General features: G+C 45.5%; 1 protein-coding gene across 1 annotated transcript in view; it reads left to right on the top strand.

Moving 5' to 3' along the window:
* The window catches only part of AIRE (autoimmune regulator), a 101,851-nt gene extending 88,207 nt beyond the window's left edge, over positions 1 to 13,644 (top strand). Inside the window, exons 12-15 of the mRNA XM_088479270.1 lie at positions 1,930 to 2,146; positions 2,246 to 2,440; positions 7,651 to 7,725; positions 13,585 to 13,644. Coding sequence (XP_088335396.1) covers positions 1,930 to 2,146; positions 2,246 to 2,440; positions 7,651 to 7,725; positions 13,585 to 13,644 — 547 coding nt within the window. The remainder of the gene's footprint in view (positions 1 to 1,929; positions 2,147 to 2,245; positions 2,441 to 7,650; positions 7,726 to 13,584) is intronic.
* The last annotated feature ends 2,810 nt before the right edge of the window (positions 13,645 to 16,454 follow it).

A 16,454-nucleotide genomic window follows, 5' to 3' on the forward strand; every position in this document is an offset into this window, starting at 1 on the left:
AGGCCCTTTATTACTTACTCTATTATTAGACCACATTTGCTAGTATGGATATTCTTAAAACCTGAATGGGGTTTGGGATTAAAGGCTTGATTTAGGGATTACCACTACACCATATTTTACTACAATGGTCCAACTTTACCAATTCCATAGTCTGGACAAACCACTTTTTAGGTGGATTGGTGAAAAACTCTGGAAATCAGGACTATCCGAGCAAAAAAGAAACTATTTGGCAGATCTGCTGTAATGTCGAACATGACTGCAATGCAAAGTCAGATTGTTCTTATCTCAGTGCTTCAGGCCTAAGGATATAATTTTACTTTTAAGTTTTGCAATTCTTTAAACTTTAAAATATCAAACATTATCTCAGATACATTACATTTGATAAACTGATTAAGTTTTTCTAAATGCTATACTTAATGCAGCTTTTCTATAGGTTTAGTGGTAGTTTAAATTCACAAAAAGTGTCCGTGTGCATGGTAGATTTCTTGGAGGTCATTTACGAACTCAACACATCTGATACGTACACAGTGCAAAATCAGCTTTAGTCCTGCTGTGCACTTTGATTTACACAAGTGCGTCTAGATTTCTGTGAAGTGCAGATGTTGGAAAACATGGAATAGACAACCTTGTACTCCATGCAGAGCTCCACCTTATACTCCATTTCCCTTTGCAGAGCGTGATTATGGAAATGAGGTAAAGGGCTGAAGAAAACATATTGGGGGTTCTACTGTTTGGGGGGGATGGGGTGCCCATTTCCACTCCTCAAAAGTACTTGAACTTTTTACTTCCTTTGAGTTGCCAGATTCTGGACTTATTTTAGTAATTATTTTTTATTCCTTTTTTTATTCATTATTTATTTATGAATTATAATGTATGTTATACAGCTAAATAAATAAGTTTATGTATTTTTCATTGGTCTATTTGGATTGTAATTTTCATTAACCTTATTGTGTATGTAAGTGGAGGCACAACTATTGGGATTTGTTTTCTAGCTTGTGTGCGCTCCCCGCCTCTTCCTTTTGTTTCTATTTATTTTAGTCAACTGAATAATATGTCTAGGGGATATCGAGCACCATCCTGGCAGCGTGTCTAGAAGACTGGTAGCATCATCCCCCACCACTGTAGCATTTACCCATCACCCTGGCAGCCATATATCTTCCTGCAGCAATTGACCCCCCCCTCCTGTAGCATTTTCCCCTCGTTGTATTCTTGATCCCTCAGTGGCATTACCCCCCCTCCCCCACCACTTGTGTCCAGTGATCCCTACTGACGCATTACACCCTCCCAGCAGCAATAAATCCCCTGTGGCCAGTAGCACTTACTGATCATAAGGCCACCAGCTGATCTCTGCAATCTGAGTGAAATACTGCTCAATTTCAATTCCCCTCTGAACACAATTCACTCTTGGTTTCACAGTATGTGCTTCGGCATGGCGGTGGCACAGCATTCTGAGTGGCGGTGGCACAGCATTCTGAGTAGCGGTGGCACAGCATTCTGAGTAGAAAAATTGCCATGTGATGTCGGCGGTCAGAGGTCATTACATCACAGCTGGAGGGAGGCGGCCCACAGGAGGGGTAATCAGTCCTGCACATGTGCAGCAGAACTGATTTTTTTTTATTTAAAATGCAGGGAAAACTGAGCAGGAGGGCACGGGATGCCACTGTATCAGTGAGAAGCCATTTGGCAGCGGTCGTATCTCATGTGACCACGCCAGTTAAGTGGTTAATAGAACCCATTCTGCTCCTCCATGTTGCACTTTCGGCATATGTTAGGAAACATAATAAAAAGTGGCACATGTAATATAAACAGTCTAAATGGACCTGATTTAGACTAAACAGACAACTTTTGCAGCATTAATCTAAGACACATAATAAAAGTATGTTTCCTATATGTAATGCAGATTTAATGCTTGTTCTTTTTCTCTTACAGTGCCATACAGAATGCACAATTCTGCTCTGATCACCACCATCTGCCAACACCCCAGACTAAGACCTGTCCTGCACCCCAGACTTATTCACAATCACATGCAGAGAACTCCCACCAGCTTCTGCCTAAGCCCCAGAATGGGCCTCACCTGCTGTCACACACACGTTCCTCTGAAATACCCGTGCTGCAGATTTGCCCACAACCCTCACTTGGGCCACAGGTTAGGAGCTCCCAAAAAATCCAGCCTGCAGCCCATCTTGTCCAACCTCCGCAATACAGTGCACATGCTCCTCCCATTCTACTTCCAAATGCTTCACAGTCACATTTGTCCCAGGCTGGGGTCAGTCTTACTCAAAAATCATTCACCACCACAGGGCACCCGCATGAGGTCAGTGCTGTACCTCAGTGTGAAAGGCCTCCTCTGTCGGTACCTAGAACAGATCCCTGTACGACAGGATCATCAGCTCGAGGAGAGACTGTGCCTAGCTCTGGAGTATTGCAGACAGAGGTTATGGTGAGTGGTATCAGGATAACATGTATGACTGGTCTACTTGACTTAGGAAACAATTGGCTCCACATATTTATTATATTTTACAAAGCATATGAGGAACATCATTTTCAGTTCAGTGATAAAAATTAAAGTACACGTGGACATGATATTGGCTGATCTGCTGCTCCTAGGTGTTCCCCTTGCTAAGTTTAGCTCTGAATGGGGAATAGAGAGTGAGACTGATGGAGGTAGTGGGCATTACAATCTAGAAGTATTTGCAAGCAGAAATAAACACAAGGTAAAAGCATCTTAAGTGAATATTGGGAAACCATAAGATTTCATGGGATGCGGTCAAAATGCAGACGAGCGGGAACCCGTCTGACTAAATCCCGGCGTCTAAATCCAGACGCTGGACTAAAGACAGGCATTGAAATCCCGACGCCTGTCTAGATCCCGCCGCCGGAATCTAGACAGACGGCTTTCTGAACGAAGGTAAGCCGGGCACTATTAGCGCTAAGCCGCGGCGGAGGGTTAGGTTTAGGCACCCCTGGGGGTTCTTAGGATTAGGCACCACCCCAGGAGGGTTAGGTTTAGGGTGCGGGGAGGTGGGATAGGCACCAACACGGGAGGGTTAGGTTTAGGGTACAGGAAGGGGGGTTAGGTTTAGGCAGCCCCGGGGGGAGGTTAGGGTTAGGCACCACTAAGGGAGGGTTGGGGGGGGGGGAGAGGGGACGGTTAGGGTACTTAACAGCCCCAGTTGGGATCTTCAGCGTGCGTGCTTGCGGCATCAGTATTTAGTCAGACAGCTTCCCGGCCGTCTGCATATCATACCCAACTCGATTTCACTATATGTGTTGTGTGTGTTGGATCAGCGAGTAGAGGAGGTTCTACAAATGATCTGGGACTTAATATCATGAGCTCAGTGATCTGGGAAACATGGGTAAATCTTAGAAGAGGTCTAGATACATGATGTGGGACTTCAGATGTGGGGAGTGTAGGCGCTGGCACTGGGTATAATACAATAACCTGTAAACTTTATTACTATTATTGTGGTTAAGTAGATGTAAGGCCTAGTGCTCCAAATTATTATAGTAATTTATTTATTAGGCACCGCATTGCCGTACATTGTAAACATAAAAACAAGTAACACAGCATAAGTGCAAAACACAATAGAAAACCTTATAGTAAAATCGCAGACATGGGGGGAAGAGTACAGGGACAAGGTTAGCATGGCGGGAAGAGTACAGGGACAAGGTTAGCATGGGGGGAAGAGTACAGGGACAAGGTTAGCATGGGGGGAAGAGTACAGGGACAAGGTTAGCATGGGGGGAAGAGTACAGGGACAAGGTTAGCATGGGGGAAAGAGTACAGGGACAAGGTTAGCATGGGGGGAAGAGTACAGGGACAAGGTTAGCATGGGGGGATGAGTACAGGGACAAGGTTAGCATGGGGGGAAGAGTACAGGGACAAGGTTAGCATGGGGGAAAGAGTACTGGGACAAGGTTAGCATGGGGGAAGAGTACAGGGACAAGGTTAGCGCAGGTCACTCTAGCGTGTAGGAGCAGGCAAATTATGAAAAGATTATTTATGTAGAAAGTCCCAAACACTCTTCATATAACAGGTCTTATACCTACTGGGAAGTATTTACTAACATTGGCCCTCATTCAGAGCCGTACGCTCTGAGCAGAGCGCACGCTCTGAATGAGGGCCGGGCTCCATTTTCATGGAGCGTCCTCCTGGACGCTCGTATAGCTGTGGGTCACCACCCACAGGCTATACGAGCGTGCATTGTGATGGTCGCGATGGTCGAGACCATCGCGACCATCGAATTTGCGAGCCGGAGCCTGCGGTTGAGGTTTTCAACCGCAAGCTCCGGAGTGATTTTGGCTCTATCAGAGCCAAAGTCACTCCCACTGACATCACTAGTGATGTCAGTGGGCCGGCTTCTGACGGGAGGCGTTCCCGTGGGAACGCCCCCGTCAGGGAGGCACGCCCCCGGCACGCCCACCAAAGGGGGCGTGCTGTCAATCAACATTGACAGCACGCCCCCTTTGATCGGACACAACGAGCGAAGGACTTTCCTTCGCTCGTCGCGTCTGGCGCATGCGCACGACGGAGCTCCCTCCGTCGTGCGCATGCTCAGTCCATAACATCGACCCACTTGCGAGCGGACAGCCGCTCGCGAGTGGGTCTGAATCAGGCCCATAGATGCAAACTTTCATAGTATAATAGCAACCATGGGGAATATTTATAAAACAGCGGATTTTGCATGCCTCCTTTTCTGTGTGGGTTTGACCTAAATATTTAAAGTACATCTAACATAAGTGCAAAGTCCAGCATGTTTTGTACGGCTGCTTTAAATTTTGAGGTCAAATCGGCTGAGAAGCAGTAACTTGCAAAAGCCGCTACGTCATATAATGTACCCCATAAATTTATTTTCCACAAGACCAATGAAAGCAAATTGCTGATTGGTTACTATTTAATGCACTGTACAAGTTTGTAATTATAATAATAGCCCAGATGATCGGTGCCTGATTTAGGACAATTTTATTAGCATTGGCACATTTTTGCTATAAAATAATGCTGGTAACTAATGCAATGACTTCTGATAGAGAATGTTTCTCCATACAGCAAAAGCACATCCTGAAGTGCAACATGTGTGACTTGTACACTGACACATACCCTTTATTCTGATGAATGTGTGAAATGCCACAAAGTAATAAATGAGACAATACAATTATTCTATATCTACTTTTCTGCACATTATGTAGAGGTTATTTGGTTTTGTACAGTCTTTGAAACTATATTTTCACCCTTAAGCTGCCCACACACAGTGATATTTTACCCGATCTGGTCGATTCCGACACATTGGAACGACAGATCGTGTAAAATATGGCCAAATCGTGAGGAAATCGTGAGTCCCCACTCACGATCACGATGCGATGCGCGTCCCCCGCTGTCGCACATTGCATCGTCAGATCTGCCGTGCCGATCTGACAATCTAGGACGCGATAAAAACTGTAAAAAGTCTGGATGCAGGAGAGATCGTATGAAGATTGGACACCAAATCGTGTGCAGATCGTGTGCAGAGCTGCCGGGGAGAGTTTCAAGGGAAATCGTATCGGCTGATTGTGAGCACATCGCTATGTCTGTGGGCACCTTTAAGGTGCCTATCCACTAGAAGACAGGTAAAAGACTGCACGATTACGATATTGTAATCTTGCAGTCGTTTGTCAGTCTGTGATGTGCCTACACTGAACGAGCAGTCGTTCAGTGTAGGCACATCAATCATCTGCAAACAAGCTGAACCTGAAGTTATCGTCAGGTTAACCAGCATGTTTTCCCGATTATAGATGTCTAAACGACCAGCGGGAGCGCAAAATGGTCGTTTTAGACATTTTTCAAACAATCTGCAAACGATTATGGAACGATTGAACATAACGATATTGTTCAATCGCTCATTTTAATCGTCTAGTGGATAGGCACCTTTACAATCCCAGAAGCTGCTATCTGATGTAGATTCAAAATACCACATTCATTTTGCAATGGGTTACATTCTATTTTAATGGCATGCAAGAGTGCATAGGGAAAAACATACATATAACTAAATTGGGATTACAAAATGATTAGCCTCCTGTATAATCCCTACTGTCATTTCCGAACAAAAAATTATTTTATCAGCCAACCCATGTGTTTCCAAAATGAGCAAATGTTCCTATAGAGGTAGAGTTGCCAAGGCATGCTGGGAGTGTTAGTTCCACAGCAGCTGATGAGTCATACAGAGCTTTCCGTAGCTCTCTGCTCAAGGTTCCAGCTCCTGAGTCTGTCGGTCTGCACAAATGGGCACAGTTAATATATACTGTAGGGCCTGATGCACAGTTGCATGCAAGTCATCCGGGAGATCGGCTGCAAGGCATGGCCAGAAATAAATGTGGATCTTCCTCTGTACGCAGACTTGGCCACAACTATGCCTCTATTGCACAGCCCCTATCCGTCCATCATAGCTATCAGCACGCATTTGCACCAGCACTGTCCTTGGTGTAAGAGGTCCGTCTGAGATCAGACACATCACTGCATACACCCACCTCTGATTACTGCAGCTCGGCCTACACACCCTCAGAGCACTTATCCTATACACGGGTGCCCTGTTGCCACTTGGGGGGCTACTCTGAATAGCCAGCAGCTGCTATGAGTTGTGAATGCCCAACTATGCAGCATGAAAAATTGCAAGATCCGACCGCAAAATGGATTTACCAGCAACTCAGGCCCAGCCCCATACCTGACAACATCCCCAAATATAAACCTAAGGCATAGCGTAATAGGCCTGATCTGAATAATGAATACCCCAACCTGTACTACAAACACCCATTTCATATCAGAAGACACCTCTTTTAAACTGGCGGTTCCTGTTTCCAGTGCTGAGAAATATGGGATTGCAATTACATCTGGGACACCAACATGTCATGCTATGGGGATTGTCTTTAGCATTGCTGGCATAAATGTAACAGCCTGCAAGATTTCTGTGCTTTAGCTGGTAGATTTAAAGCAGCAATAATGTAAAAGGCAAAGTCAACCTGGGTTTGCCTTTTAAATTTTTGCCACTTTAAATTTAGCTGCAATCTTGAGATTGCCTGCAATTCGCAGGTTATTACATTCAACCCGCTGACAGATAAAACCTGAACTGACATCTGGAAGTGAAGGTACTGTAATGCATATACAAAACAAATCAAATACAGACATTCCTCACTTAACGACCTACCTATTTAGCGACCGTTCGGACTTACATCCGGCGCTCCAACCAGCTAACTGTGGCTTGCACTGATTAAAAAAACACACAAAAACCCCCCCACAACTGTGTCTGAGAGGGGGCCGTGGCTGTGGCGCGGGACACACAGGAGACATTGCCTCCCATAAGGGAAACGACAGACAGGGATGCGGCGCGCTCTCGGAGGAGGTGGGGCGCACACAGGTATGTGTCACCCTCAGCCTGGGTCCTGCTGCTTCCCGGTTACTATATGTCCTCGCTTAACGACCGATTCGTTTAACGACCGAGTCGTAGGAACGGAACTCGGTTGTTAAGTGAGGAATGTCTGTACCTGCAAACATTCTGGAGCTGTTAATTCACACAAAACCTGGAAAATGTTTCTTATGTAGAATATCGCCACAACTAGTAATAAATGTATTGTCTTTGGTTACATTACAGTGCTGATATTTTGTTATTTACTTATTCTCAGAGTCAGGCACTGACTGAAACTATTGGAAGCAACTTGACATTGAGCCGGCAAGAACTGGAAAGTCTCATTACTGAGGTGAATATCAGAATATTTCAAGAAGGATGCTAAGATTTGCTATAATTATATTAGCAATTTATTTCATTCATAGACACACATGCTGATCTTCAAATACAAACTATCATAAAATATGGTATACAATCGGGAAGCTGGCTGCCTTAATACCGGCAGCTGGCTTCCCGACTGTCATATCCCGGCGAGGGTCAAATGCCGGGCGTCTAGATGTAGACGTCTGACATTTCCCCGGCGCGGACAGCCGCTTTTAGGTTTAGGGCACCCGGGGGGGACTTAGGGTTAGGCACCCCCCTAGGGGGGTTAGGGCTAGGCTAGGGGGAGGGAGGGTTAGGCACCCCCGGGGGGGGACTTAGGGTTAGGCACCCCCCCGGGAGACTTAGGTTTAGTCAGCGGGGAAGGGGGGGGGGTTAGAGTTAGGCACTTAGAGGGTGGATTAGGGTTAGGCACTTGGGGGGGAGGTTAGGGTTAGGCACCCCTAAGGAGGATTAGGGGGTTAGGTTAGGTCAATATTTACCTATCGACGATTGGGATTTCCAGCGCTGTCAGGCTTCCGCTGCCGGGAACTCTGCTGTGGTTGGCCAGGCGCTGCCGGGAATCGAACTGCCGGCCATGCGGCCGGCGGTATTTCATACCGGTTCCTAAAATATCCTCCAATAAACAACTCAAATAAACTAATAAATAATATAATATAATATACAATGCTGAATTTAGGAGCTAACAAAAGTATTTAAATATACCAGTCATTAACAATCATTTTTAAGTTGTCTCTCACACTAGGGGCTTTACTTACGAAGCAACGGCTCCTTCCCAGCGGGTTGCAGGTGAAAATGTAAAACGGCGCATGCAGTCAGTGTAAACCCCGATGTACGTTACACTGACTGCGAGCGCTGTTTTATATTTACATCTGCAACCCGCCAGGAAGTAGCAACATACAAAAGCGGCTGCTTCGTAATTATATAACCCTAGATTTTGTTGTGCTCTTCTGTTAAAAAAATATTACAGATGAAATGGGGATAATAAGGTTTAAGAAAAACAGGCAATTTGTAGGCATGTGCTGTAATATATAAATAACATGTATTCCAGTATCAGTCTCATTCTACCCACTGAATTTTTGCATACAGTGCTTGCGCAGAAGCAAATTACGCACATTTGCGTATATGTTTGTCCTATTCTGAGTCACACACAACTTGGCCGGATCTGTCTTTCTGTGAAATAGGATATTTCCGGGAGTGACCTGTGTGGTGACAATGTGATCTCAGGTAACCACCCTGACTTGTGCAAGTGTCCTGGGCATGTATCAAAAGCTCCATGTGTATAGAGGATGGAAGCTTGTTTCAAACGTACCTCCTGCACCTAGCATGGGGCTGATGCAAGTGCTGACGCTAATGATGGTTGCTTGGACGGAAATGGTTTCCGCTTGCACACGCACCATCCCCTGCATTAGTTGCCCATGCACCATCCCCTGCATTAGTCGCCCATGCACCATCCCCTGCATTAGTCGCCCATGCACCATCCCCTGCATTAGTCGCCCATGCACCATCCCAATTGGCGCCCATGCACTATCCCCTGCATTAGTTGAACAGATACAGGTGTTAGCATATAGTAGTAAATCAGGCTTCCGCGGCTGCCCGCAGCTACTGCCACTTTGCCTGCAGCTCCGAACAGCCCGATTGTTTTCATTACCAAACACCCAGCCTATCACTGCGAAGCACAAATGTATTCTGAGGTTTTGGTTGGGAATAACTGGATACTACAGATGTATTCATCAGATTTTAAAGAGCAACAGAGGAAACTGAGTCCAAAATAGGGACTGCTCCTTCTGCTCTATTCCTAATGACACATTGGGGTATATTGTGAGCAAATTGTTCTGTGTGCACAGTTTAAATGTTTATATATTGGTCAACACATTTTTAAATAGGTACAGACTTGCAGCTACTTGAGGTTAGGTGAATTGCTGACCACAAAATGTGTCTTTTCCTGTGTGAACATTTTATTACTTTGAATAAGAGATGTGTGCACTAACATACTGGTATACTTCAGCTATTTATCTATGGTGTATTCCAGGGGCCGTTTTTAAGAGAGGATCCGTGTGCAGACTCAGTGTGGGCCCTACTGGGCCCTCTCCTATCTGGCAGCACAGTAGAATCTGGCTTGGTGCCAGAATCTACTGCGCATGCACGAGACTCCGGGAAAATGGCGCCCACACCGTATTCCCGGGGACATCTCTACTGCATTACCGCTATTCTCCCTGTTATTTTTGCTGCTTTGCAAAAATCTGGAGACTGTGGAGAGATAAGTATAACTATATATGAGTGTAGGGTGTGTGGTGTGACCCCCCTGGACTCAGGCGCCCGTGTGCACCGTTCACCCTGCACCCATTATAGATACACCATTGGTGTATTCTCTTTAAAGGACACATAAACATCAGCCTTAGGTTGTATGGTCTGTGGGCCTGATTTCCAGATTTACGTTAATGCAATAGCGAATGCATTCTCTCACAGATCGCAGTTGATAAAATATGCTAATGCCTTCCAAAGCATAGCCGAGCCTTCTTACTGTATATCTGTAACATCGATGCACAGCAGGCAGTCATGCAACATAAGGCAAATCTGACTAGCTGCAAACACTGCATCTCTCCTGACACGCAGAGAGCTCTCATGCTGTGGAGGAGATTGCAATGGCTATTTTATTCACGGCGTTTAAATGGCCCGTCACGTCTGCATTTTTTCTACCCCGCATTACCTCCCACAAATACTGACTGCCTCTCACTTTGCGAGTGGTTCCACTGTACGCAGTGCGGCTTTTGCACATGCACAATGAAAACAATCACTCGATCTGCGTAAATATCAGCTTTGCAGAAATCTTTGAATCAGGCCCTGTGTTCACAATACAGGACTAAAGTGAGAACTTCTACTCTCTGAGAGGCCTATTCAATAAACCTAAAATATCATTTTTCATGTATTTTTACACATACTTATGTATGTGTTGTATTCATTAAAAGACTTAACGCAGGAGATATGACAAATATCTCCTTGTTAAGTCAGTCTCCGTTAATTTCCACACTCCCCATATATTAATATGGGGATGCGGAAATTACTGTATTCATCAAACGGTAATTGATGCTGTTAATTTACGCCGTCTGCAGATGGCGTACAGCCCCCCGAAAGTGCTAACAAGCTGCCATTTAGACGGCATGGCAGCTTGTATAGCACATATCCCCCCTACTCTTCCGGCAGCGGCCGCCCGCTCCTCAGCAGGACACAGATCTTACCCCGGCCGCTGCCTACTGCGGGACCTGACGCGACGCTCCGGCATAACTTGTGCCCCCCCGGCGCTCCATCCTGCTGCCGACTGAAGCATCTCCCCCGGTGGCATTTGTAAGTAAGCTTAATAATGAACTGTTTACTTACTGTTGGAGCACTTACAAGTGCAGAGGGGAGATGCTTCAGTCTGCAGCAGGATCGAGCGCCGCGGGGAACATGGGTAAAAGTTAGAAATATAAATATATTTCATATTCTTACGGTAGCTGAAATCAATGCTGCGCATGCGCCGATTCTGTGATTAGAAGCGGCACATGTGCAGAACTGACTACAGCTGCGGTAAGGTAGGAGAAGCATGGAAAAGTATCTATTTCCCAAAAAGCTGTCATCGCAATAATGACAGCTTTTCGGAATAGATACTTATGGAGAGGAGGAATGATTAATTCCCCTGGTAAATAGGTAGAACTCCATGCGAGTTCTAAACCTAATTATCTTCATCGTATGTTTAGTAATGATGAATAGGCCCCTATGCCTCATCATAACATAAGAACTGTATGGGATATCTCGAAGTAAGAAAAGTTATTTGGAAAGCACTTTATTGATGTATCCTTACTAGCCCTGAACCCTCTTAAGCTGGTCACCCATGCTGGAATCCAATAGCTCTGCCTTTGGTTTACTTACTGCACACACAGGGCCTGATTCAGAGCCGGACGCTCTGAACGAGCGCCCGCTCTGAAACAGGGCGTTTTTTATTTTTATTTGGTGCGTCCTCCTGGACGCTCGCATAGCTGTGGGTTACCACCCACAGCTTATGCGAGCGTCCATGATGATGGTCGCGATGGTCAAGTGGCCAGTATAACTAGCTCAGTATGACTTTGCAATAAAGTTACAATTTATGGTGCAATTGTATTGGGCAACTGTATTGTAAATGCAATTTAGAGTTGAGTTAGAAAGCGACCCCCATGTATGGGGTCTATTTACTAAGCAGTGTTAGGTGACAGAGTGAAAAGTGACAAGAAAGTGATAAGGTGCCAGCCAATCAGCTCCCAACTGTCATTTTTCAAACACAGCCTGTGAGATGGCAGTTGGGAGCTGATTGGCTGGCACCTTATCACTTTCTTATCACTTTTCACTCTGTCTCCTAACATTGCTTAATAAATAGACCCCTAAATCTCTTGCATCTTCTTCATTAGCGCCTTCTGCTGGTCACTTTCTCTGCAGTATCACAGGTGATGCCTGGAAACGGGTGTGGATTGAAAGATCGACAGTGTATAGATAGGTTAACACCAGATGGTCGACAGGTCAAATGTTTTACTGTTAAATGGTCAACATGGATTTTGGTTGACAGGGTCAAATGGTCGACACAGAAAATGAAGACATTTTTATTTTATTTTAACCCTAATCTTCAATCTAACCCTCCTCCTAGTGCCTAACCCTCCCCTAGTGCCTATCCCGAACCCTTCCCCTAGTGCCTAACCCTAACATAGGGGGCGATTCAATTCAGCGTGAACTGAATAGCGCCGGGAGGGAGCTCCTGGAGCTATTCATTTCAGCTTGAGGTTTACTTGGACGGGAAGTAGTTAAATTGGTGAATGCCAGTTCTCGTAACTTAACTTGGGTATTTTGTCGCGAGAACTGGCATTTTAATACTAAAGTGTGGGCAGCGAGGCTGTTAGCGCCACGCTAAGCCGGAAATCAGCATTGCAGCCAGCACTTTAGTCAGATTTCTCCTCGCACCCTCATTAGTCTGACTAAATAGCGCGCTGAATTGAATAGCTCTGGGAGCGCCTTCCCGGCGATATTCAATTCACGCTGATTTGGATCGCCCCCATAGTGTCTACCGCTAACCCGCCTCCTTCCGTAGCCTAACCCGTAACATTCCACAAAGTGTGTAACCCTAACTCTCATCCTAACCCTAAAAATAATGAAAAATCATAAAAATCCAAGTGTCGACCTTTTGACCATGTTGATCATGTTGACCTAAATCCATGTCAATCTTTTAACTGTAAACATTTTGGAACCAGAAAATTAGACAAAAGCAGTGCTACATCAATAAACCATTTAATAAATAAAATAATTAAATATAAAAATAGGACAATAACAGTTTGTAACACTTAATTACATTAATTCTGTAAATAAAGTACTTGCAAGTAAGCAGATATAAAAGGCACTAATAAATTGAATAGTAGACATGCATGTCAAAATATAAAAGCTCACAAAATTAGTACGCACCCATATCAGGCAATAATTACTAATCTGAAGTACTGCAGAAAATTCAATTGCACTAAAGTTAATTCCGTTTGGAAAACCAGACAGAAAGACCGGCTGGAAAGGGAATCCAATAAGTCCTGGAATGCTAGTGACTTAGCATATAGTATCCCAACCACCTATCCAAATGAATTCTATCATTATTAGGGAAGTTAGTAAATATGATTAGAAGACCAGGTGACAGCTGTGCAAAGCACCTGAAACTAGACAGGCAGACACACATACTGTACAATTGCCATATAAAGCAATGTAGTCTTTGGTGTTGTTATTAGGTATAGGCCATGCTTTCCTGTTCTGATGACATCCTCATGTGATAACTTTTCTCTTCTGACAGAGCTCATTTGATTGCTTCTTACAGTGGGCGTTCCAGAATATGGCCAGGCCTGTGACATGATTTTCATCCCCTCCACTTGTGCTTCAATTGCAATGATTCCTTCTTATAGATTATACTATTTCACTGAAAGAAATCTGATGAAACTCTTCCAAACAATCACAAATAAAGAAATAAATTCCTGCAGCATAACTAGTAGGTAGACCCCTGCCCCGAGCAGGTTAGCTCACTGGCAGGGCCCTCACAACTGGCTGACTCGGACAATCTTCTCATTAGTTTCTTGTGAACATTTCTACCAAGAGCTGGCATCAATGAATTATTAGCGGTAATAACATTATGGAACATCTGTGGTATTACTTCACCAAACAGGCCAATATCCTGAGCCACACACCCACATTGCTACTTCTGGCTGCATAATACAGACCTGATCATTCCAGCCCACACAGATTCTTTTATTTTTTCTTTAAATATGTCCATGTTAAACTGTTTTTATAAATGAAAATAATGAACTAACAATGAATATGTTTAAATAATGCAGACATTTGCAAGTAATTTGTTTAACTGACAAATAAATTCTAGTAAATAAGTTTGTTGTATGAGTTTTTCCATTACAGCCTGGTTTCACTGCACAGAGATGTCACAGTAGCCTGGAATCACTGTTCTTAAAGGAAGAGATTCAGATATATAACCTGGCTGCAGTGGAGGCACTGGTGTCGGCAATACCCAGTTTGGCCAATAAATTCCTAGTAAGCTCCTGCCTGTCAGAAAAGGGGGCATGGCCACATGGGTAAGAGGCGTGGCCTCAGGGCACACCCCCGTTTCATCACTCCCGGAGATGTCGTGCTGCTCCCAGAAAGTGACTCAGTCTCTGCCTGTGCTGCTGGAGCTGGGCGCTGCACTGTGATGTTGGAGGGTGACACCCCTGAGATCCACACCCCCCTAGTGATGCCATTGCCTGGCTGTAGCATCTGCCTTGACAACAGTTTAAATGTAAGGGCTAAGCCGCTTCCAGAAGCAGTGACCTGACTCAGAGGTGCACACTAACTGCATGCAATGCCGATACTCACACAGTTGGCCGATATTGGAAGTAGTGCGAACGCAGCCTAGTCACACAGCGATGCATCCTGATGGTTACCGCCAGGAGACGCAGAATGAACTTTGACGCAGGAGCAATGGATTTCAGTGGGAGGTAACAAGGAGGTGCTTAGGCAGATGCAGGCGTGTTGGTGACATCGACTGCTTTGAAATAAGCTGAAGCACAGACACAGGATCCACATATATATTGTATAGCACACAGGAGGTTGTTGATGGGGACAGGGCCGGGCACCTTGTATCATTAGGCCCAGACCCATGCGGCATTATGTTGCAATTCTCACATCTATAGGCAGTTGGAGGAACTAAAAATATGGGATTCAGGCAGGGGTATATCTAGGGATCCAAGCGCTCCTGGCAATGTAATGGAGTGGCGCACCCCCTCTTTACAGTGCCCCTAGTAGTAGTGCCCCTAGTAGTAGTCCCCCCTATGCTGCAGTGCCCCCAGTAGTAGTCCTCCCTATACAGTGCCCCCAATAGTAGTCCCCCTATACAGTGCCCCCAGTAGTAGTCCCCCCTATACAGTGCCCCCAGTAGTAGTCCCCCCCTATACAGTGCCCCCAGTAGTAGTCTCCCCTATACAGTGCCCCTAGTAGTAGTCCCACGTATGCTGCATTGCCCCCAGTAGTAGTCCCCCCACCAGGGGCGGATCCAGAACAAAATGACATGGGGGGCACCACAATAGGGGAAAGCTAAGTGGGTGTGGCCACATAGAATGGGGTGTGGCCTCATAGCAAAGGGCATGGTCTCATCGGGAATGCCATACTCACGAGCCACGTCCTAGTTTTCATTATGCTGCTGCATGGAGTACCTGCAATTACCAAGGCCAAGACAATTTATGTCTTACCTGCCAGCTGGTCTTCTAAGCTCCATTGGTAGTTGTCTAAATCTTGGGAAGTTTCAGACCTTTTTGGAAAAGAGAGACGTAATAAATACCTACATTTAAAAGTGTCAAATAATTTAAATCCCTCCCCATGAATCTGCAACTGCCAGCCAACATAAAGAATTAGAATGCATAGATCTCTATCATTGCCCTCTCCCAGCCCATATCTATATAACTCCCTCTTTCATAGCCATAGGTGAAACTAGAGATCTGGAAATGGGTGGTCCCAGTTTTAACATTTCAGATATTGTTACTGTCTCCATGGTGTTACCCTGTGTGGGGAGGACCGTTGTGTGCGCGGCTTCATCACCGAAAAGGGGGCGTGTCCTCATGGACAGGGGGCGTGGTCACTTGGGAAGGGGTATGGCCTTGCCGCCTGAACCCCAGTGGTCTGGTGTGGTGGGGCCGGCTCCCTCACACTGTCAGGAACCGAGTGCTGCACTTAATGCTACAGTGCAGCACCCAGCTCCTGTCACCTTGGTGTCACCCCTCAGCGGGTTTTTGGGGCCCCCATTCAGTTTGAAAGTCTTTTCTTAAGTATATGGTGGTTTCTCTGCAACGGGAAACCTCTGGGGAATTTGAGCCTCACTGGCCAGCATCTTCAGCCGTTATTCACTATTCATGTAGGAGATCACATTGTCTGGAAGATGCCTGTTTACATAGAAATATAACCCATGTCATTGTCATAACCAGATAATATATACTGTAGTAACAGAAGTTTTTGTGCAGGAAAAATGTGAATATCCCTGATCAAACTTCTGTGTCTCTCCAGGCTCCCCTGTGTTACTCCAGACCCCCCAATGTCTCCATCCCTAGGCCCCCTGTGGTTCTCCAGGCTCTCTGTCTCTTTATCTCCAGGCCCCCTTCACAGCACAGAGCCCCCCTCACAGCACAGACC

This window comes from Taudactylus pleione, unplaced genomic scaffold (genome assembly GCF_031769625.1).
Source record: "Taudactylus pleione unplaced genomic scaffold, aTauple2 ptg000229l, whole genome shotgun sequence".
NCBI lineage: Eukaryota > Metazoa > Chordata > Amphibia > Anura > Myobatrachidae > Taudactylus > Taudactylus pleione.